Source organism: Lontra canadensis, unplaced genomic scaffold (genome assembly GCF_010015895.1).
Source record: "Lontra canadensis isolate GAN:19392208 unplaced genomic scaffold, GSC_riverotter_1.0 scaffold96, whole genome shotgun sequence".
NCBI classification, from domain to species: domain Eukaryota; kingdom Metazoa; phylum Chordata; class Mammalia; order Carnivora; family Mustelidae; genus Lontra; species Lontra canadensis.
The window spans coordinates 1,187,430-1,208,657 of record NW_022631090.1 but is presented as its reverse complement, the minus strand read 5'-3'; the positions used below and the strand labels follow the sequence as shown (position 1 = coordinate 1,208,657).

Here is a 21,228-nt window from a genome sequence, read left to right as displayed (position 1 = left end):
AACTGACTTACCTGTCTGACTTCATTTCAGTTTCCCTTGCTTATCTCTTACCCCAAATACAGCCTGATGTGGGTAATGAAACAGCATGAAGGCAAAACCCCATGCTCAGAGAAGGCCACAGGCATCCCCAGCTGGCCCAGTCCAGCACATCAGGAGTCTGTCCTCTGCACGCCCACATGGCCAACTGGGGACACCCCAGCATGGGCCAAAAGGAACTTGTCAAAGGAACACAGATGTGCTTTTCACCAGCAGGTGTAAAAATCAAATCAAAGGCAGGCAAGCAAAGAGGTTGGATAGGTTTTCTTAGGAACCTTCAAAGCCATTTTATTTTAAATAGGATTTTAACAATCGTGATGTCTAATGTAATGCTTGTCCCTACAGAAAGCACTAGAGCAATAAAGCTCAAACTTGAGAACAGGAGACACACCGGGCCACAAGAGATCCCTTGGGACATTTCTTTGATGGTTTCTTTACCCCCTTATGTGCTTCTGTGGTAATGGGGTATGGTCATGGCCCAGTGGTGTGTCAGTCCCAGATGGCTGTCTCTTGGAGAAAGAGCTCTGCAGTATCTCACGGTCAATCCACTAACAGCAAGTAAGCAGAGTGAAAACTGTAACCAAATATGCCCAGGCCATCTTCAAACATTACTGGAGAAAAGGGGGTGGGGTTGGAAGCATGGCCAGCCATGAGAAGGTAGAGCAGGGATTAATTTGCTATGCCCCAGCCCCAACTCCTTGGTGGGGTTCTCAGAGTGTGCTGGGAATTCACAGGCATCCTGCACTCTGGGATGCCAACTAGGGAGGGGACTGTTCTTGGGGTAGACTCAGTGCACTCTAGCGTCTCTGAAGACTGGAAAAAGATGGGAATCCAGGGACACAGAAGGGCAAGGGTGCAAGATGATGGTCCTTGGGTCCCAGGGGATTTGGGGTCTTGCCTCCAGGGCCCTGGGGAAGGTTAACCGGGCATAACCAGCCAATCTGGAAACAAGGCAGATTATTGCTATAAGGTGGTGGTTCTCAGGCCAGACACACATTACAATCCCCTGGGAAGCTTGAAAAACCTATATAACCCAGCCTCGCCCGTCCCCCAACATTTTAGTTTAAATGGCCTGAGAGGAAGGGCCCAGGCAACCAGTGGTTTTTAAATCTCCATACATGACTCTAATGTGCAGCCAGAGCTAAGGACTACTACTTTGAGTTTAGACTCTTAGCTTCACCAGGGCCTTCCAGAATATTCCCAGGCCAGAGTGGCATATCTAGGAGGAAATGAGCAAAGTCTGGTTTCTAACTTCCATGCTCCTAGTTAAGGGGATTCAGACATTCTTTCTTCAGTATGCCCTATGCGGTGATGTGCTGGGAAACATTAAACAAGTTCTATAAAGTCCTGATGGGTATTCTTTGTCAATTTCCCAAACCCCCTGCTTCCTAGCAACGCTGAGTTCATACTAAATGACCTTCAGATAGAAGCTTAGATCTTTTTTTTTTTCTCCCTCAATCTTCCTCTTTTTCTCCCATCACCGTATCCCCGATCCTGGCTCTGCTGCTTTATCTGTGAAAAGTATAAATAACCATCCTGTCAATTTCGTAGGGCACTGCTTTGTAGCGATACACATAGCAGACATCTCTGATTCCAGATGCATCTGATCTTATGTAACAAAACTTGGGGGTGAGCAGCACGTTTCTCAGTTAAATCCTATCGTTAATGTAGGGGATGAGAGTTTCCTACTTGAAGGAATCTCACAGTTATGTTAGTTTCCTGTTGCTTCTGCAACAAATCAACACAGGCTTAGTGGCTTAAAGAAGACATACCTGTTCTCTTACACTTCTGGAGGTCAGAAGTCTGACTCGGGCGTCACTGGGCTAAAATCAAGGGTCGACAAGGCTGCGTCCCTTCTGCAGGTAACCCACAGTCCTTGACTCATGGGCCCTTCCTCCATCTTCAAGGCCAACAAGGTCCTGCAGAGTCCTTCTCACCCCTCATTACTCTAACCTTCTCTTCTACCTCCCTCTTCTACTTATAAGGACCCTTGTGATGACACAGAGCTTACCTGGATAATCCAGAATAATCTCCCTATTTTAAGGTCATCTGATTAATTCCATCTGCAACTCTAATTCTCCTCTGCCATATCACATAGGGTATTTACAGGTTCTGGGGATTAGGGCATGGGCATCTGTGGGAGCGGGCCACTATTCTGCCTCGCAGAAACATTCTAATGCAAAAAAAGATAATTCCCCTGTGGTTTTTCATATGCACCGTATTGCCTGCTGCAAGTGGGGCATACCTGAACTATCTACCACTTGACGGTTGCATTGCTCACCCAACCATGTGCTGTTTACCACTCAGCAGAGTGCAACCTTCTCCTAGCCCCCTCCATTCACCCATGCGATGTTCTGTTTATCCCGTAATGCGATCTCTCATCTCTCCATGCACCTGCCCATTTGGCCCCTCCGTGTGCTGTGTGCATAGCCCCAGTCTTCAGTGTAACCATGATACAGGCAGCAGGCAGGCAGGGTTAAGTATAAGACAGGTGCGTTGTGTGTACAAGAGGGGAACGTGTGTGGGCATTTGTGCGCATGCGCTTGTTGCGTCTGTATATTTCACACTGGCTCTTTCTCATGACCACTGCTGTCTGTAGAGCTCAGGCCCTGCTCTTGTCACTTAATCCCTTCGCTAGGGCCAGCATCCCCTCCTCACCTCCCTGGCTTCACACTAGCCTTGCCTTCAAAGCTTTTAGCCAGCTTATTCTGCCCACCCTCAATCTCTCCAATCTTTTTTTCTCGTTAGTCTCCTCTCCAGCCAGGCAACTATGCTTATCGACCTGCACATATGGCTTGCTTATTTCTGTGCTTGCTCTCTGCCAGTGAACACAATCCCACTTCTCTCTGCTAATCCGTGCCTATCACTTCAAGATCCAACTTAAAACATGCTCTTGTGGGAAGTCAGTTCTTGTTAACCCCTTCCCATTCTTTTGTTCCATGTGCTGCACCATACTCACCTGCAAAATTTACTTCATGTTAACTTTTCTTCATTGCTGTTTTGCTTTTCAAGAAAATAACAGGTCTCATTTGTTTAGTACTTACTATGTATCAGGCAGTGTGCTGAGACCTTTTGCCTACATTTTCTCATTTAACCCTGAACAACCACCTTTTGAGATAGGCATTCCATTGTGCAGTTGAGGAAGTCAGTGTTCAGGGAGGTTAAGACACAATTTCAAGGACACACAGCTTAGGAAGTGGCAGAGCTGGGAGCTAAACCTGGTCTGTCAGATTCCAGAGCTCCATACATGTTCTGATGTTGTGTTATTAAGGCAGGTTGTGTGTCTTTGTGAGGCTAGTCTCCCCGGTAAGACTGTGGTTCCACCTGGGCAGCATTCATGCCCACACCAGTTGCTGGATTGCTCCTAGAAATGAGAATAGTGCTCCTCACTCAGTTAATACCCACTGACCCTGCTCAGCTTGGTTTCTCCCAGATCTCTGGACCCAGGGGTCAGTGGTTCTCAAATCTGGCTATACTACAGTATCACTTAGGGAACTACAAAGTAAATAAATCCTGATGCCCAGGCTGCACCCTGACCAATTTGATCACAACCTCTGGAAACAGGACCCAGGCATCTGCACTTTTAAGATGTTCTCAAGGAAAGTCTGTTGGGCAGTCAAGTGTTGAGAATGACTCATACAACATAGAAAAAGAGTCATCTGGAAAGTTGTTTCTCTGTTTTAAACCGTTTTTATTTCTCAGGAAGCCATATCTACACTGCATGTCTTGTCTTTTCCTCTCCCTTCCATACCTGTCCACCCGGCTTTTTACCCAACAACACTGGCGGAGGGCAGCAATCATTCGTGGAGGAAGTAGCCACAAGCCAATTAGGTATCAGCTCCAGGTGGGTTCCTAAACCAACGTGAATGCTGGGAATCACAGGTGGAAAAACTAACATATTAAAGCTTTCTGAGTTTCACAAAGACAAAAATAAATAACTTGGTCTTTTAGAAACAGCAAATAGTGCATCTCTTAATTTGCTAACAACATCACCCCCCTGGGAAATCCTTTAGGAAAGGAGAATTGCATCTACTCTAACAACTTCGGCCAGCAGGCAAGCAAGGCTGCCCCCACCCCCACACTGGTGACTTGGGTGTTCAACAGGAGAGCCACGGAGTGGGTGGCTGACCATGGCTGCCAGACTCTACACAGGTAATAGGCGCTTGCCAGTCTGAAGGAGTGGATCTGTGGGAAAGGTTCTAAGATTCTGGAAGTGCTAGACTCTGGGAGGTCAGATGTGGACTAGGCTCAGCCTGTTCCCTGTCTCCCCAGGCCTCCGTGGGTCCATCCACATATTCACGCACCCCCTACTCCATGATTCCAAGTGTGTATGCCTATGGCAGGGCTCCCCAACTGGTGTGCGCATATCCCTTCAGCCTCTGGGGTGGCCAGACAGGGCCTGGGGAGGCCATAGTCTCTGGGGCTGGACCATTTATCCCATCATTCCACATGAATGTCATTTTCTGTGTGTGCTGTGACATAAGAAAGATCGGGAAGCCATGGCCTGGGGGTAGCTCCAAGTCCAATTGCCCTGCCCTCTACTGAAGACCCCTTGTGGGTTAATCTGACACTTCCTAGCCTTCTCTAGCACTGGCTGACCATACTATGTGGCCAAGATAGCATGTCCCACAGGGCTGAGAAAGGAAAGAAAGATGAACCCAAAGGGGCCCAGGCTCTGAACCACTTAAGAATCACTGACCCTCACTGGAAAGGCTCAAACTCTCTTTCTCAAGTTTACTCCTCTCTCTGTTCCTAAGGCCTGTCCCTGGAGAGGAGTAGCTCCTCAAAGCTGGGCTTACCTTGGCATCCATGATGCTGGTCTCCACCCGGGCCACGCCCTGGTTCTCCCGGAACAGCTGGATCTTACTGATCTTGCTGAACTCGGACAGCACAGTGGTGAGGTTGGTTTTGAGGTCAATAACATGGCTGATGCCATGACGGGGTCCCACCAGGAGAGTGGTGGCCGACTGCTTCTCATCCTGCGGACAGAGTGTGGTGGGCAGCATTCACGGAGAGAAGGGCAGAGGAGGTGGCAGAGGAGGTGGGAGGAAATAGAAAACAGGCATTGAACCGGTTCTGTTGGGAGATCTGGAAACATTTGGGGCTTAGGGCCAGTGCAGGGGGACAACTATGAGGGGCAAATGGTCTTGGAACACTCCTATTCCCAGGGCAAGCCCCGGGTCACTGGATGCCTTAGCCTCAGCAGCAGGCTGAGTGAGGTGGTCCATGATAGGGCTGGCTCTAGCAAAATTGGGACATTGGGGAGGTTTGTGTTTTAAAGCTTTGCAGTGTCCTTTTCCCCACCAAGCCCCAGGGGCTTTCCATTTGTTGCTGCAGGCCACTCGGTACGCCAACCCAGTGTTCTGCCCAAGCAAGTGGCATCCTGTGTCTGGTCTTCACTTCCTTGCCCAAGAGCCACCTAAGCTTGCACTCCGCATCTGGTGCCAAAAGTTAGACAGTCACTCAGCCTCAGGTGTTGGGAGTCGACTGGGGGCTTAAGAGCAGGGTCGGGGGAGCCCCTCCCTGCAAGAACATCTGTTCTTTGGCAAAACAGTAGTCTTCTTTTTTAAAAAAAAACATTTTATTTTTTAAAGGATTTTATTTATGAACGTATTTGTTGGAGTCGGGGGACACAAGCAGGGGGAGCAGGAGAAGCAGGCTCCCCACTGAGCAAGGAGCCCAAAGCCGGACTCAATCCCAGGTCCCTGCGATCATAACCTGAGGTGAAGGCACAGGTCTGCTTAACTGACTGAGCCACGCTAGCATCCCAGCAAAACAGCAGTCTTAACCCAAAGGAATGACCTATACGAATATCAGCAGTGGCAGGAGGGTAGACAGTGGTGGAGGGAGGGAAGTAGGCTTTCAGGGATCTGCAAGTACCAGTATGTAAATTCGTCCCTCTGCACCTGAGCACTATCAAGCCTGAGCCCTCTGCTGGCCCATTTTCTGGCATTAGCATCACCCCAAGGAACCTCTTTGGGTCTGCTATAGACACTTTGATAAGCGGCTTTCCATCAGTGTGACCCACGAGCATGACAGCGTGTTCCCCCGAGCATGACAAGCACCTGCATCCAGAAAGCAAGGTGATCTGAATTCCCTTCCACCGTGGCTCACTTAGGGTGGACTAGCCTGGGGCGCAGATTTAGGGGGACCTCCCTGTGCGCCACCAGGGAGGGGTGTTACTACAGTGGGGACCCTGGGCAGGTAGGGGGAAGTATGCAGACTCAGAAAGCCTGAGGTAGGCAGGAGGAGGGGATGGGGGGGGGGCTGCAGGGGTAGGAGGAAAGGCGATAAGGCTGAGCAGGGGTTGGCAAACTCTGGCCTGGGGCCAAATCCAGTCCAACTCCAGCGTCTACCCGGCCCACACTCTGAGAATGATTTTTACATTTTTAAATGGTTGGAAAAATTTCAAAAGAACCATATTTTCTGACATGTGAAAATCCCATGAAATTCAAATTTCAGTGTCCATAAATAAAGAGATACTGGAATACAGCCATGCTCATTTGTGTCTGCATCGTCTATGGCTGTTTTCATGCTATAATGGCAGCTACATAGTTGTGACAGAGCCCCGCATGGCCTGCAAAGCCTAAAATATGCACCACCTAGCTCTTTCTGCAACAAGTTTGCTGAGCCCTGAAATCGAGGAAAGGGGACGCAGAACGGTCATGGAGGGATACTGAAAACAAATATGGCCTCCTACTTGACCATTTTACCAGAGGCAGGACTGGAGCACCATGGGGAGGGAGAGGGAGAAAGAGGAGGAAGAGAAAGGTCTTTAGAAGTGTTTGCTGACAGAGAATGCTACCCTAAAGCTCTAGTGGAGTCCCTCCTGCACCCCTCCCAAACCCAGATGCACGCAAGGGACTCCCTCCCCACCATGGCCCTCACTGACCAGGCCCACAGTGTTGAATAAAACGCCTGTGAAGGTCGGAAGTTCGTTCAGAATTCGAAGATACTGGAGCTTTGCCTGAATCGCAGAGCCCTGTGGAAATAACCCATGCAGGCACGTGAGAAGCCTGAGTTGCACAGGAAAAGCAAACCTGTGTTCTCAGGAAGGAGCATCAACATCTTAGGATGGGCGCTAGTCAGATGCGTCAGCAAGCCACACTGGGTGTGTGAGGAGACCCTCAGGAAAACTGCAGGAAGGTTCCAGTTTGGACAACTCTTGCCTCCAGCCATCCTGTCTCCCTTTCTAAACCCTCCTCTGACCTCCTGATCCTCCTGCCTTAAAAACCCAGCTTACTCATTTTGTTCTCAGGGTCATTTCAACACCTCTCCCTAACTCAGACGTCCCACATCGTCTGCACCTCTGTCCTGAGATCCCCTCCTGCCACCTTGGTACCAGCCATCCCCAGCCAGGGTCCCAATCAATGCCTTTAATCCTGAGCACCCCTAAGCCTCAAGCCTGCTCTTCCTCAGCCATCCCCTCATAGAAAAGTCTCTCGAAACAGTACCCACTTCCCCTCGGCCTTTGAGCCAGAAACCTGTATCACACTGGGCTCCCCTCACATTCTCTCACCTGATGGCCACCAGCCACGATCTCACCTTGACTGGATCTCCTAACTTCCTCTCTGACATATCCATACTCCTTTCCCTCAACCTCTCCACACTGTTCTAAGGGCAGAGCCTAAAACAGCAGTTCGATCCTGTCAGTCACCCGCTTAAATCCTTCTGTGGTTTCCCGATGCCCACAGGATGTCCTGTCCTGATGTCCATGGCACAAGACGTGCTCCAGAAACTGACTCCTGCCAGCTTCTCTGGCTTTCTCTCAGAACCACCCCCCCCAACTGAGGCATGTGCCTTGCACTCTCTGTACTTGCTTATGCCGAATTATTTGCATTTATTTCCATGCACAATGTTCTCTTATACCCCCACAGCCTTGTACAGATGGATCTGCCTGCCTGGGAAAGTCTTCCTCCTCCTCCCACCTCCCCCTCATCTATACAAACCCCTATCTGTCTGTCAAGACCCAGATCTGGCATCAAACGCACCAATTCCTGGCCTTTCCTATCTCCCTAAGGCTAGGCTGGGTGTTCCTCCTCCTCCGTGTTTCCAGAGCCCCCACGCCTGTTGCATGGTGTTGTGACTGACTGTTGCTCTGTGTTGTGACTGTCGTGTTTCCCCACTAGCCTGTGCCTGACTTAAGCTTGGGGAGCAGGCAGGCCTTTTTCATCTTCGCCCCTCCAGCCCAAGCACTAGGGGTGGGGGTGTCTTCAAAAAAATGTGTTTGCTGAGGAGATGGTCTGGGAGCACTGATGTTCTCCCTCTGGGAGGAAAACAATTTGATTAAATATGCACAGCAAGGTAGGCCTGGCTTAAGTCTCTGGGGAAATTTGCATCTTAAAAGAGAAGCTTGTGGGTAATACAAGGAATCCAGAAGGGTAGTATATTGGTGGGGGGGCCACCGTGTCCTCTGTCTGCGTCTGTATGCTGATTATGGTGCCTTTAACCACCCCTCCTGCCTCTTGGGCAGGAAGCAACCAGAAGACTGAGAAGGGCTTGAGACCTTCAGGGCTGGAGGGGTGGGGACTGGGAGTCCCTCAGAGGGTACAGGGTACTGCAGTGACGTGAACTCTCGACTGGCTGCCCAGTGACCCATTCTCCAGGTCAGGCCCAGCTGAGCTTTCATCTCCCAGAATTCCCTATTCCCCGCCTGACAGATTAGAAAACTAATGAAGAACAGAGCAGTCCTTTCTGTGGAAAACACGCCTCCCCAGAGTCCAGTGCTGTCCACACACAGCAAGTGCTCAATTGGCACAGAGGAAATGGGTGGAATGATCTGAGAACTGCCTCCTCCTGCATCTTGGCCCCTTTGCTTGGAGGATCCTGGGCTCCATTGGTGATTTGCCCCTGAGCGGTCTCTGGGCGAGGCTCAGGCTTGGGGAAAAATCACTCTCCACCATCATCCCCCATATCCAGCCAAGCTGGATGTGTACCTGAGTCAAAAACAGTGTGTGTGTGTGTGGGGGGGAGGGGGTTTCTCCCAGAAGACCAGACCTGCTGGGAAACCACACAGGAGAGTCCCACAGCTGCTAGTGTCTGAGTAGGGCACCCAATGGATGACACTGGGTACCTTGGTGCCACTGGAAGGATGTGTTTGGTGGGCCTTCAGTTGCTGAGAGAGAGACTTCCGGAGGTTCTTCTCCTTGATGCCCTGTAGGAGGGATGGGGGAAGAAAGGGCTCCAGGCCCCATTCCTTCCTAAAAGCAGAAAGAAGAAAAGCAAGAAATGAGTGAGGGCAACAAAGTGGGGCAGAAAAGAAGATGGTGAGGCAGAAATTAAATCTGAGAGGCAGAGGGATGCAGTCTGTAAGAAAAAGAGAGGGACAGGGCAAGAGAATTCCATTGGTCATGATACCCTGGTAGAAGCTGGAGCTCAACGGCATCGCGGTCTAGGGGTGGGGAACCATAATTCTCACTCCCACCCCACGCTCTACATTCCTGGAAAGCATAGCACAGCTCAACCATTGCATTTTCTCCCTTTACAGCTATTTGCCCCCTTCCCAAAGGGCCCTGGCACAACTCACTCCACATTCTTGAGCGAGATCTTCTGACTAGGCCGAGTAGCTGAGACCGTGATATAGATGTGGAGGGCAGTGAGGCCCAAAAGCATCTCCGGCTTGGGGTCCATTCCAAAGCGTTCGCGGATAACATCGTTCCGACTCTGCAGGAGAGGGCAGTCCAAACCTGTCAATTAAAAAAGATGTTCCCTCCCTCCAACCCCCTTCCAGCCTCCCTGCCCCATCTACTCCCCTGTATCCCAGAAAAGAATTGTGGTGTCAAGTAAGACATCCTAGTAAAAGGGGAGAGGAAGTTTCTCCCCTTGGGGGAGAGGCAACAGAAGAATCTTAGGTCTCAGGGACACTATTTTGCTTCATTTAGCAGATCCCGGACAGGCTTCACAGGGATAGATGCACACAATGGCAAGGCCCAAATGGGCAGAATATCTAGGTCACTGCAAAAGTGAGACACGACACCACTCTCTTTCTTTTGTCCTGTTCCAAGAGGCCTAAACTCACTCCCCAGCCATACAGGGATCCTCTACTAGCTCAGATAGGAATCAAGAGAGATACTGGGAGGAGCTCTCCATAGCACTCTGATCCCAAAGCCCAGGGTAAGAGACGGATTGCAGGGATGGGGCAGATATTCTGATCCTTGGGGTCCGAAGGTCAAAAGCAGCAATGAGTCAATCTTCTCTGTTATCCTAAAGGGGGTCCCCTGGAACTACTGGCTAAAGTCATGACAGCCCCCAAACCCTAAGGGTCAGAGTCCCAGCTCTTGATGATTCAGCCTCGGTTGGACCAGTTGCCCATTTGGTTGAGGTGAAACCAGGATGAGCTGAGGGCCTAGGGAGCCACAGTGGTATCACGGCAGCACAGGAGAGAGTGGAAAATGAATGTTTCATCAGTGATCATCTACGTAGACAATCCGATGGAATCCACCAAATGCTTACTAAAACTAATGAGTTAGCAAGGCTGCAAGACATAAGAGCAACACACAAAAACCAACTGCATTTCTACATGCTTGGAACAAACGACTGGAAATTCAATTTAAAAGTCAAAACCATTTATAATAGCATCAAAAATTTAAAATATTTAGGGAAAAATCTGTCAAAATGAGTGAAAGACCTGTACACTATAAACTAGAACATCCTGATGAAAAAAATTAGAGAAGATCTAAATAAACGTAAAAATATGCCAAGTTCATGGGTCAGAAGACCTGGTATTAGTACGATGTCAATTCTCCCCAAACTGATCTATAGATTCAACCCAACCCCAATCATAAGCATATCAGATTTTTGGTAGAAATTGACAAGCTAATTCTAAAATTCAATACAAAGGACCTAGAACAGCCAAAACAACTTTGAAAAAGAACAAAGTTAGAGGATAAGTGCTACCTGATTTTAAGACTTACAAAGCTACAGCAATCAAGAGTGTGATGTTGGCATAAAAAATAGACCAGTAGATCAATAAAGAGTTCAGAAATAGAACCACACCTTTATAAACTGATTTTTGACAAAGGTGCAAAGACAAGACAGTGGGGAAAGGATAGTCTTTTCAACAAATGGTGCAGGCACAGCTGGATATCCATAATACAAAAGAGAGAGAAAGAGAGAGAGAAATTTAGTCGATACCTTGTACTGCATAAAAAAATTATGTCAAAATGGATCAGAGACCTAAATCCAAGATCTAAAATGCTAAAACTTCCAGGAATAAAAAAGAGAAATTTCTGTGACCTTGAGTTAGGCAAGGATTTCTTCGATATGGCATCACAAGCATGATCTGCAAAAGCATTATCCATCAAAGAACACACCGAGAAATTTGACTTCTTCAAGTTGGTCCATGGAAGACACTGTTCAGAGACTGGAAAAAGAAGCCACAGACTGGGAGAGGAAACTGCAAATAACATATCCAACAAGAAACTTATATCCAGGAAGGAAGTCTCATAACTCACTAACAAGAAGACAAAAAAAAAAAAAAACAATAAAAAAGTAGGCAAAGGATTTGAAAAGACACTTCACAAAAAAAGATGTACGATGGCAAACAAACACATGAAAAGATGTTTAACATCATTAGTTGGTGGAAAATGCAAGTGAGATACCACCGAGATACCACTGAATACTATTAAAATGACTAAAAAAAAATACTAACAATACCAAGTACTGATGAGGATGTAGAGAAACTGGAACTCTCATACACAGCTGGTGGGAATGTAAAATGGTACTGCTACTTTGGAACACAGTATTGGAGTTTCTTTTTTAAAAAGGAAAGAAAGAGAGATCTCCTGTATGATCAAACCATTCCATTCTTAGGTATTGACCCAAGAGAAAAGAGAGCACATGTCATACAAAGACTTGTGCGTGAATGTTCATAGAAGCTTTGTTCTAGTAGCCCAAACCTGGAAACAACCCAAATGTCCATCAGCAGAGGAACGGATAAAAACATTTTGGTACATCCACACCATGGAATGCTACTCAACAATAAACAGGAATGGAGTAATGAAATACATAACAAGGGCAGATCTCAAAATCATTAGGCCGGGTGAAAGAAGTCAGACCAAAATAAATGTACATACCGTATGGTTTCATTTATATAAAAACTCAAGAAAATGTGAGCTCATCTATAGTCACAGAAAGCAGCTCATTTGTTGCTTGGGGGTTAGGGGTGGGGAGGGGATGAAACAGAAGCCTGATATGCTCTATATCTTGATTGTGGTGATGGTTTCATGGGTATAAACTTATGTCAAAACCTATCAAATGGTTGCTTTTTATTTTTTATTTTATTTATTTATTTGACACAGAGATAGATCACAAGTAGGCAGAGAGGCAGGCAGAGAGAGAGGGGGAAGCAGGCTCCCTGCTGAGCAGGGAGCCCGATGCGGGGCTTGATCCCAGGACCCTGAGATCATGACCTGAGCTGAGGGCAGATGCTTAACCCACTGAGCCACCCAGGCGCCCAAATGGTTGTTTTAAATATGTGCAGTTTATATGTCAGTTAGACCTCAATAAAGCTGTTCTATATGAAAAAGAAGAAATTACAGGTGAAGTTCATATCATCACGAAGGGGAGGGACAGGGTAGACATGGTCTTGACTTACAAATTCCAAAACAATCGAACCAAGATGATCCCTGGAAGCTTGGATGAAGAGATTTAGGGTCAACGAAATGAGAGAGCTAAACTTAAAAAATTCAGAGAGGAGCCACAACTCATTGCCACCAGAGTGTTGGTGGAGGAGCCCAGGGCTGTTTGAGAAATGTTCCTCACGTTTGGGATTGTTAGAAGAGACAACCGTGATGTCTGACATCATCAGAGATGAGTCTGGAGTTATTTTTCTCTTCTCATCAAGTACTCTGTACGTTCTATGGGCACCTAGGACTCAACACATCCCCAACTGATCCCATCTATTCCCCAAACCCATTCCAGAAACCCCCTGTACTCCTTAACTTGCAGAATGAGACCACCTCTCCCAGACACGTATTGAGTCAAAGCCCATTGGTTCCACCTTTTCATTATCTCTTGAATCCTCTCCCCCCAACCCTGTATCCAAAACTGCCCCGGTTCTGGCCTCCCTCAGCACCTATGTAATCTTTCAAAGTTGCTTATCTGCCCGGACCTGCTCTCCTTTCCACATTTCTGTACCCCTGCTCTGCAGCAGAATTTCCTTACCCCTGGCTACCCACCGAGAATCACCTGAGGAACATCAGTGTTTGGAGCTCATTCCCACGGATTTTGATTGATTTGGTCTTGGGTGGACGAGAATGTTTTTTTCCCCCAAATCTTCTCAGATAATTCTAAGTACAGTTAGGGGTAAGACCCAATGCCCTAGAGCAGTGGTTCCCGAACACCACTGGGCGTCATAATCCCTCAGAGGGCTTGTTAAAACGCAGGCCTAAATAATTTTGTGCGTTTTATGACCTGCCAGGCCCTTCCCCACCTGCTTCTGGTCTCTCCCAGTTCATTTCTTTTTTCTTTTTTTTCCTCCCATTTCATTTCTTATTGCTTCTCACCTCCTGTTTTGCACTCCAGGCATGAGAAATTGCCCACAGTTCTCTCAACGTCCTGTGCTGGTTCATGCCACCAAACCTTGGCAGATGCCTGTCCCTTTGCCTAGAATGCACACCTTCCACTCCCTCTCCACACACGGCCAATGTCCACATATCCTTTGAGGCTAAGAGCACACATGCTTCACTTCCTCTGTGAGGCCTCCCCTGGCCTCCTCCCAAGAAGAGTTGGCAAACTGCTTCCGGCTGCTCCTGGTGACATCGTACTCTGATGTCATCATAGGACCATCACGCTGTTTTATTACTCACTTGTGCATATGTCTGTCTATGAGATCTAGCAGGCTGGGACAATTCTTTGTTTATCTTGATGGCCAGCCCCTAGCACAGGGCCCGCTCTGGAGGGAGCGCTCAGCGAATGTTTCTGAATGAACTGAATTGGGCATCAGGGAGCGAGGCATTGGGGATAGGGCCTCCCTACTACTCAAATGGGCTTGGTAAACCTTGGGACACTGTGATGCTGACAGAGTGACATGGGTTGCCTGCTCCCCCAAACCGAGGAGCTCTGTCCAAACATCTAGGCGGGACTTGAGCCACAGCCAGCTCTGGTCACTGAGCTGAACAAGGTGTCTGTGGCCCACAATGGTAGCAGCAAAGGAGAGAGCCTTCAGAGCTACCTGGAGGTTGGAGTAACTTACATAGAGACTTCATAGTGATGGCAGAACAGCCTGACTGGTTGTTTGTCCATGGGTCTGTCTGTCTGTGTATCCCCAATCAGACTCTACCTGGATGTACAGGTACTCGAAAGCAGCAGGATCTCGTCGCAGCAGTTCCACGGGGTCTTTGGGAAAGAAGCTTATTCGGAAGAGGCATTTCATTCCTTGGTAGTGTGTCCGCTGTACCACCTGAATCCCAGGGATAAGAGGGGTGAGGAAAAGAGATCTGGGAATCCGTGGCCCATGGCTGTAGTGGTAAGAGCCACACACACCTTGAGGTGTATTCTCAAGGCTGGGCTTGGGGATGAGTGAGGTGGCCGCTTGCCATTGCCTCCCACCTGATCCAGCCCAATTATCCTTTGAGGAAATGTCTTGCCTACCCCTCTGGTCCAAAGAGACTAGAATTTTTTTTAAGACCTTTTAAAAAAGGATTGTATTTATTTATTTGAGAGAGAGCGAGAGAGAGAGAGCGAGAGAGAGCATGCGCAGAAGCAGGGGCAGTTGGAGGGAGAGAGAGAATCAGACTCCCTACTGAGCAGGGAGCCCCATGTGGGGCTCGATACCGGGACCCCAGGATCATGACCCGAGCTTAAGGCAGACTCTTGCCAGACTAAGCCACTCCAGGCACCCCAAACTGACTAGGATTTTTGAATCACTTAACCAGGACATGGCCTTTGTCAACAATGGGGTCTAAGGCCCAAGACACAAGATGGGAAGAGGGGGCTCCTGTTAACTTCTCCGACTCTTTTCTTGCTGCGGGGCTAACGCCTTCACCTTGCAGAGAGGCTCAGTGCCAGCAGAGTTAAGTGGCTGATGAAAAGCAAGTCAAGCTTTAAAACCCCATCTGGAGGTATAGGTGATGCAAGTTGGCCATGTATGTATAGGTAACTGTTGAAGCTGCCATAGGTCATGATGAGTCATGATACAATTCCTTCTACTCTTGCAGATGTTTGAGGTGTTTTTTTTTATCAATAAAAAAGTTTAAAATCCCATTTAGAAAAAGAGACCAATTGGATTCAGAAGGCCTCTTGAGGGGCCGGGGTGGTGTGTAGGCCCCCCTTCCAAGCTAACAATCTTCCTTCTATAGGTGGGAACCCATAAGGCTTTGGACGGCATTTGGCTGAGAGCCAACCTTGAAGAATTTTCTTTCCTAAAATCCTCGTGTGTGTGTGTGTGTGTGTGTGTGTGTGTGTGTGTGTGTGTCTGATTTTGGGTTTTGCTGCACGTCCATTTAGGCACTTCTTCCCAATGGCCCCTCTCCAATTTCCTCCTTCCCTCTCTGGGAATCCTGGTTGGCCCCCCTGGTTCTTCCTGGTGCTTCCCCATTAGTGAAATACCAGCCAGCATTTCAGGCTCTCCCCAGACTCTTTCTCCTATTCTACCTTGAAAGTTGATGTGGGCGACATGCTGCCCATCCCCCACTTAGCCCATTCTCCGCCCATGCCTGTCCGGTCTCAGTGGTCTCAGTAGACCCCACTTGTTGACCTTTTCATATTACAGCCTTCATCGGAAGGCCAAGTTTCCCCTCGGAGGCAGAGAAGTCTAGCAGGCAGGGCCTCCAGGAGACAGCAGGCTTGACACCGCTCTCCATCCCAGTATTCTGGGAGCCAAGCCGTGACTCACCACCCCACACCTGCCCCACTAGAGACCGAGACTAACAATCTCCATGCCCTTCTCAGGTCACGAGGAACACTGCCAAAAGCCCACTGGATGTGGTTAGTGTAGACCTTAACTGAGAACTGTTCATTTCTGGGGGCTGGCTGGCTGAGAAAATCATTATGAATTTTCCAGAAAGAGGATGCCCGGAGTCCTCTTCTCCAGTAGAGGCCACAGGCAGTTCCCAAGCCAGGCCGAGGGAGTTACTTACATAAGCCAGGGGCTGCTTGTCCTGGAGAAGCAGGAACTTGTGGTTTTGTTCTGGCCCAGCGTACTCAAGGACCAGAGCGAAGTGCTCAATGTACCTCAGGGAAAGACGGTCCTGTAATGTTACCATCACATCCTATGGAAGAGAAGAGAGCCTTGAGAGGGAGATACATTCCAGTTCTACACCACTCTTGGCACCAAACATGGGAGAGGGGGGCCACACACCAAGAGATGGTCCTGGGCAGGAGGCGGGGCCCAGGAGAGTGACCAGACAGAGACACGGGCCTTTAGGGTGGCCCAGGCCTCCTCCAGGCTGAGGAGAGTAACCCATGAGTACTTGGGCTCTGGGGAACAGCAAAGGTGCAGGGTGGTAGATGGAGAGGTTTCTGAACTTGGCCTGGCCAGACATTTGGCAAAAGGTGGTCATGGCTCTCCCTCCCTCCTTGCAGTCAACAAAATGTTTCTGGAGTGCCTACCAAGTGCACCACTGAATAAGGAAGGCACGATGCTGGTTCTTCCCCCACCTTGCATAAGTCAGGACCTTCACTCTAGCTTGTCCATCAACCCTTTCCTCAGGAGCGTACAAGAGCAAGAGCCCCAATTACGTGGTTAAAAAGTAGACTATTTCTGGATTCATAATCTAAATCGAATGACTTGAGTCACTGGCAAAATGTTCATTTTTGATTGTAGCTGGCTTTTGGAGATGATCAATTTAGCAGCTTGAAAAATGTGTCCATGCAGAGAAACCACATCACGTGTCTTGTGTACAGTCATAAATCGGACTACATCGAGGCTCTGTCTGCTCCGCTGCCCTACTTTTAATATCAGGATGTCTGCAAACATGTCCTTGGGGGCTGCCCAGATGTCAGTTTTGAGACTTCTGCCATCTATTTGCTGTCACTGCAGCACACACACACTGTGTGTGTGTGTGTGTGTGTGTGTGTGTGGGTGTGTGTTCATGGAGTCAGCACAACTCAGCCCCCAGAGGCCGGAGAACAGCCAGCACGGGAGTGCACAGCTCCCTTACAGCCAGAGTTGCCAAACAAGCCCCTCCGTGAACATTCAAGGACGCCAAGCCATTCAGACATGAGCCTGGAAACTGGTGGGTACTTGAGAGTGTCTCTTTGTAGCATTCAAGTAGTTACAGAGGCGTGAGTGTGGCTGGAGCTCTGGTAGGGACAAATGAGGTTTTCTTTGCCGTTTAGCTGCCCTGAGATTGCGAATGGCCAAGCTGCTGATTGCCAAGCTGGTGTGACAAGTGGCACAGCCCCCGTGCTAGGCTGTTGATTCAATACCCAGGTACCTCTCTCTGGGACAAGTGGCTTGGCGGCTTGTCTGAGTTCCAAGGAATGGCTGGCGCACCTTTCCTGAGGTCAGGATGAGATCACAAGCCAGGGGACACTGCTGTCCTGAAAGGCTGGGGGTACCCGGAGGCAACAATGTGGTTGTGTCATTGGGTTGTTGTGAGGTCGGGGGACGCTCGGAGAAGTCTCCGAGGGGAATGAGAGGAGCAAATGTTCTGGTGCGGAGACAGAGTTTCAGAGCACATACTGATGAAGAGAAATGGCCACATCTGGAGGAGGGGCACTTGGACACCCTTGGGCGGCCTAGCTGGGCTTCGATGTCCCTTTCAGAGGCTGAGACCTCCAATAGGCCAGAGACCATCCCAGGATACCCTAAGGAATACGTTTTGGTCCTAGGCCCCTTGGGGGACCGACCCAGGCCTAAGCCTTCCAAAGAGACTCTCAGTTCCATCCACACGGGGTAGGTCTAGTGTTCTATAACTTGGGTGCTACTGGTACTCTGGGCAGGACAATTCTTTGTCATTCAGGGACTGTCTCACTCCCTGCAGGATGCTCAGCATCTCTGACCTGGAGACACTCAATGTCAGTAGAACCCCAAACCATGGGATGACCCCAAATTTCTAAATGCTGTCCGGGAGGGGCTTAGAACCCTGGCTGAGAACCGCCGGCGAGGCCAACCCTGAACACCTGATAATTCCTCTTACACAATTTTCCTGGCCCAGGGGTTTCCTTCTTTATAAGGTTGTCTTGGCCCCAGCCTGGGGACCTCAGAACACCTATGAGCCAAGTGGGTTTTCTGGGCAGATAGATGCTATCTCACTGGCTGCGTGGAAATTCATTCCGAGGATGGCATTGTCTTTCTGGAGGGGGTCCGGAAGAAGTAGGAGTGGTGATTTCTGTCCCAGATCTGAGTTGAACCTGGGGGTTAATCGTTTCCTTGTCTCTCCTCCTCAGGACGAAGGGAATCACTGCAGCTTTTGGACAGCTGGCTGAGCTCTTAAGAGTCACAGCTCAGTAACTGCTCTTCCTGAGAAAGGAATAGCCAAAGGGACTGTTGCTGGATGTTTCAAATCTTGGTTCAGTGCTCAAGATCCGATGGTTATTTAAAAAGCAAAGCATGGCTAGGCTAATCTCCCAAGAGATTGTGCTTGTTGATTTCTGTGTGTAAATGTACATAGGTGTTATCATAGCAATATAAATCACTTTTGCTGTATAAATGTTTTAATGATCTTCACGCTCCTTAGCTCCTGAGAGCCTTGAAGGACCCGGTCTAACATGGACACAGAGCAGTGCACAAGTAGGTGCACACATGCACATGCACACACACACACACCAGACATGCGTAGCTGGGCACTCAGATTCTCGCCTTCCCCTACACACCCTCATCCAAGGGCTATGTGTTCTCGCAGCCTGGGGCTCACAGAGGCAGAAGCACCAAGGCCACCTTGTTCCCCAGCAGCAACTCTCCACAGACCCAGAGACACCCAGGAACGAGCAGCCGTGTGTGCCCCAGAGAGGGCAAAGTCTGACCCGAGAGAGGGGAGACTGTATGTACCTTAACAGTAGTCCGGCCATCAAAAGTGAATGATTTGATCTGCCCATTTTCTAAGAAGACCTTCAGGACATTGGGGATGAGGAGAAGAGCTTCTTTCTTCATCATTTTCTGTGAATAGGCAGGGAAAGGTCAAGGAGAGGGGCTCATTTCAAAGGCAGAGGAAAGCCAGAGGAGGGGTATAGGAAGGAAGAGAAGGGAGTGAGTGAAGGAGACAGGGAGCCAAAGGTATGGAAGGACAAGAAGACAGAGGAAAGAACAGATCAGTGATCATGTTACCTGCAGACCAGAACCAAATGCTCTACGAAAACATTGGGCCATATCGAAAGTTCACCTTTCATTCGGTATCATGGCGCACCTCCGATCTACTGTGGCTCAGCGTTCCACAACTAGGGGTGATGCTTGGCCCACAGATACCACCGTACCCTAAACAGCAGATGGAAGGCCTCCTTAGGACCCACCTTACTCACTCTTATATGCGGACACTCCCCTTTCCACCACCCCTTTCGCAGGCCGAGATCATGTCCACATCCGTGCCTTTGCTCTGCCAACCCCCACAGTCTCCTAGGTCCTTTCTGACCTGGCCCCTGCCTACTTCTCCAGAGTCCTGTCTTGCCAGTCCAGGTACCCATCCTGCCCTTTCAGCCTGTATACTTCTGACAACTGATCGTTCAGGGACTGTGTCACTCCCTGCAGGACACTGCGCATCTCCAACCCTGAGACGCCCAATGCCAATAGCATGCCAAGTCATTGGCATGTCCCACAACACCTTCCGACATTTCCCAAAGCTGAGAGGGGGGCAGTGCCGACCCTGACTGAGGACCACTGGCAAAGCCCATGTTTGAATACCTGGTAACTTCTTAGCAAAAGTTTTCTCAGCCTCAGCCCAATGTCCCTTGATTTATAGAGTGGTTAAGTTCTCCATAAATATGTGTTAAATAAAGACTGTTCTTTATGCCTTCCTCTTTCCCTCTGTGGCCAACTCCTACTCATCCTTCAAAACCCAGCTTAAATACCAGTTCTGTAAAGTCTTGTCCAAACTCATCAGGCACTTGGATCTGGTGTTCCCATGTGTTGTCAGGGTAATGTCACACACACCTCTTTCAGTGCTCTTAGCATATTTTTGAAGAATGTTTGTCTTTCACAAATGGTGAACTCGGCTCTATTCAATCTTTGTAGTTCTGACATTGAGTAGAGTTCCTGGCACATAGTTGGTGCACAATACATGGGTATTGAATATATGAGCAGTAGATATGTAACGTGTGCTTACTTGAATGATTAGAATCATCAGGAGAGTCCAATTGTTTTCCTGGGCCATCACCAGTTCTAGAGGAACCAAAAAGCTTTCTAAGACGGCCAGAAATTCTTAATTCAGTGGGCATTCATTGAGCCTCTTGTATATACCTCACACTATGCTAAGTAACTTCCATGAGGGCCAAACAAAAAGAGAGAATTGGATTTGGTCTTATAATCTTGTTGTAGAGACCGGGCACGGCCACGTGAATCCACTAGAAAGCAATTATAAACCAAAACCAAACCAACAGGTATAAGATGGGTAAGATTTCCTAGGTGAGGTGAATTAGATTTTGATCTAATGGTGGGAGTAGACTGTTAGAGAGACCAGAAGAACAGCAGTCTACATCTGGGGACCCTCACAGACATGAAGAAATGAACAAGCAAGTCCTCCCTGGTTGGGATTCAGTTGCGGGTGGTGGAGAGTCAGGAGTGGGTATAATGTTGAGAAGACGTGGCTCCCTGGTTCTCGGCCTGATCCTGAGATGCCTTTCTCCCACCAGGCCCAGGCTGATGACACCCAGCCGTGGCACGTTTTATTTAGCACACTGGGTTGGACTCAGATAATTACTTAATTGATTTTGCTTAAAAATAGAGTTGGCAAGGAACGCCCACTGGATTTATTTGTGCTCTGGCTGCTTAATAAAGCCCCAGAACACTGAGGCAGAGGGAGGATGGGACAGTCTTGGAGTCACCTGGGCCTGGACTCCCCTAGGTCCTGAGCAATGGTGAGGCTGCTAGGGTCCACACTGGTTGCATGGGGATGGGGGTTGTGACATCAGGTCACTTCTGGAGCATAGCTAGAGTGGGAAGACTGATGTCTGTCTGTTTCTTAGTCAAGGGCCTCACACTGCATGTGGTAGCCTGTCCAGGAGTGATGGAAGGACCCTTGGGTGGGTCCCAGCCACTCTGGGGCACTTGCTTTGAGGTTTGTCTGGGGTCGGACCTTGATCTTGACTGTGGCTAGC

General features: G+C 48.9%; 1 protein-coding gene across 1 annotated transcript in view; it reads right to left on the bottom strand.

Annotated features, from left to right (window-relative positions):
- FRMPD3 (FERM and PDZ domain containing 3) overlaps nucleotides 1-21,228 on the bottom strand; it is a 57,408-nt gene that overhangs the window by 18,597 nt on the left and 17,583 nt on the right. Inside the window, exons 8-14 of the mRNA XM_032837141.1 lie at nucleotides 18,971-19,078; nucleotides 16,116-16,247; nucleotides 14,318-14,437; nucleotides 9,563-9,699; nucleotides 9,110-9,236; nucleotides 6,929-7,018; nucleotides 4,836-5,015 (exon numbers count right to left, since the gene is read on the bottom strand). Coding sequence (XP_032693032.1) covers nucleotides 4,836-5,015; nucleotides 6,929-7,018; nucleotides 9,110-9,236; nucleotides 9,563-9,699; nucleotides 14,318-14,437; nucleotides 16,116-16,247; nucleotides 18,971-19,078 — 894 coding nt within the window. The remainder of the gene's footprint in view (nucleotides 1-4,835; nucleotides 5,016-6,928; nucleotides 7,019-9,109; nucleotides 9,237-9,562; nucleotides 9,700-14,317; nucleotides 14,438-16,115; nucleotides 16,248-18,970; nucleotides 19,079-21,228) is intronic.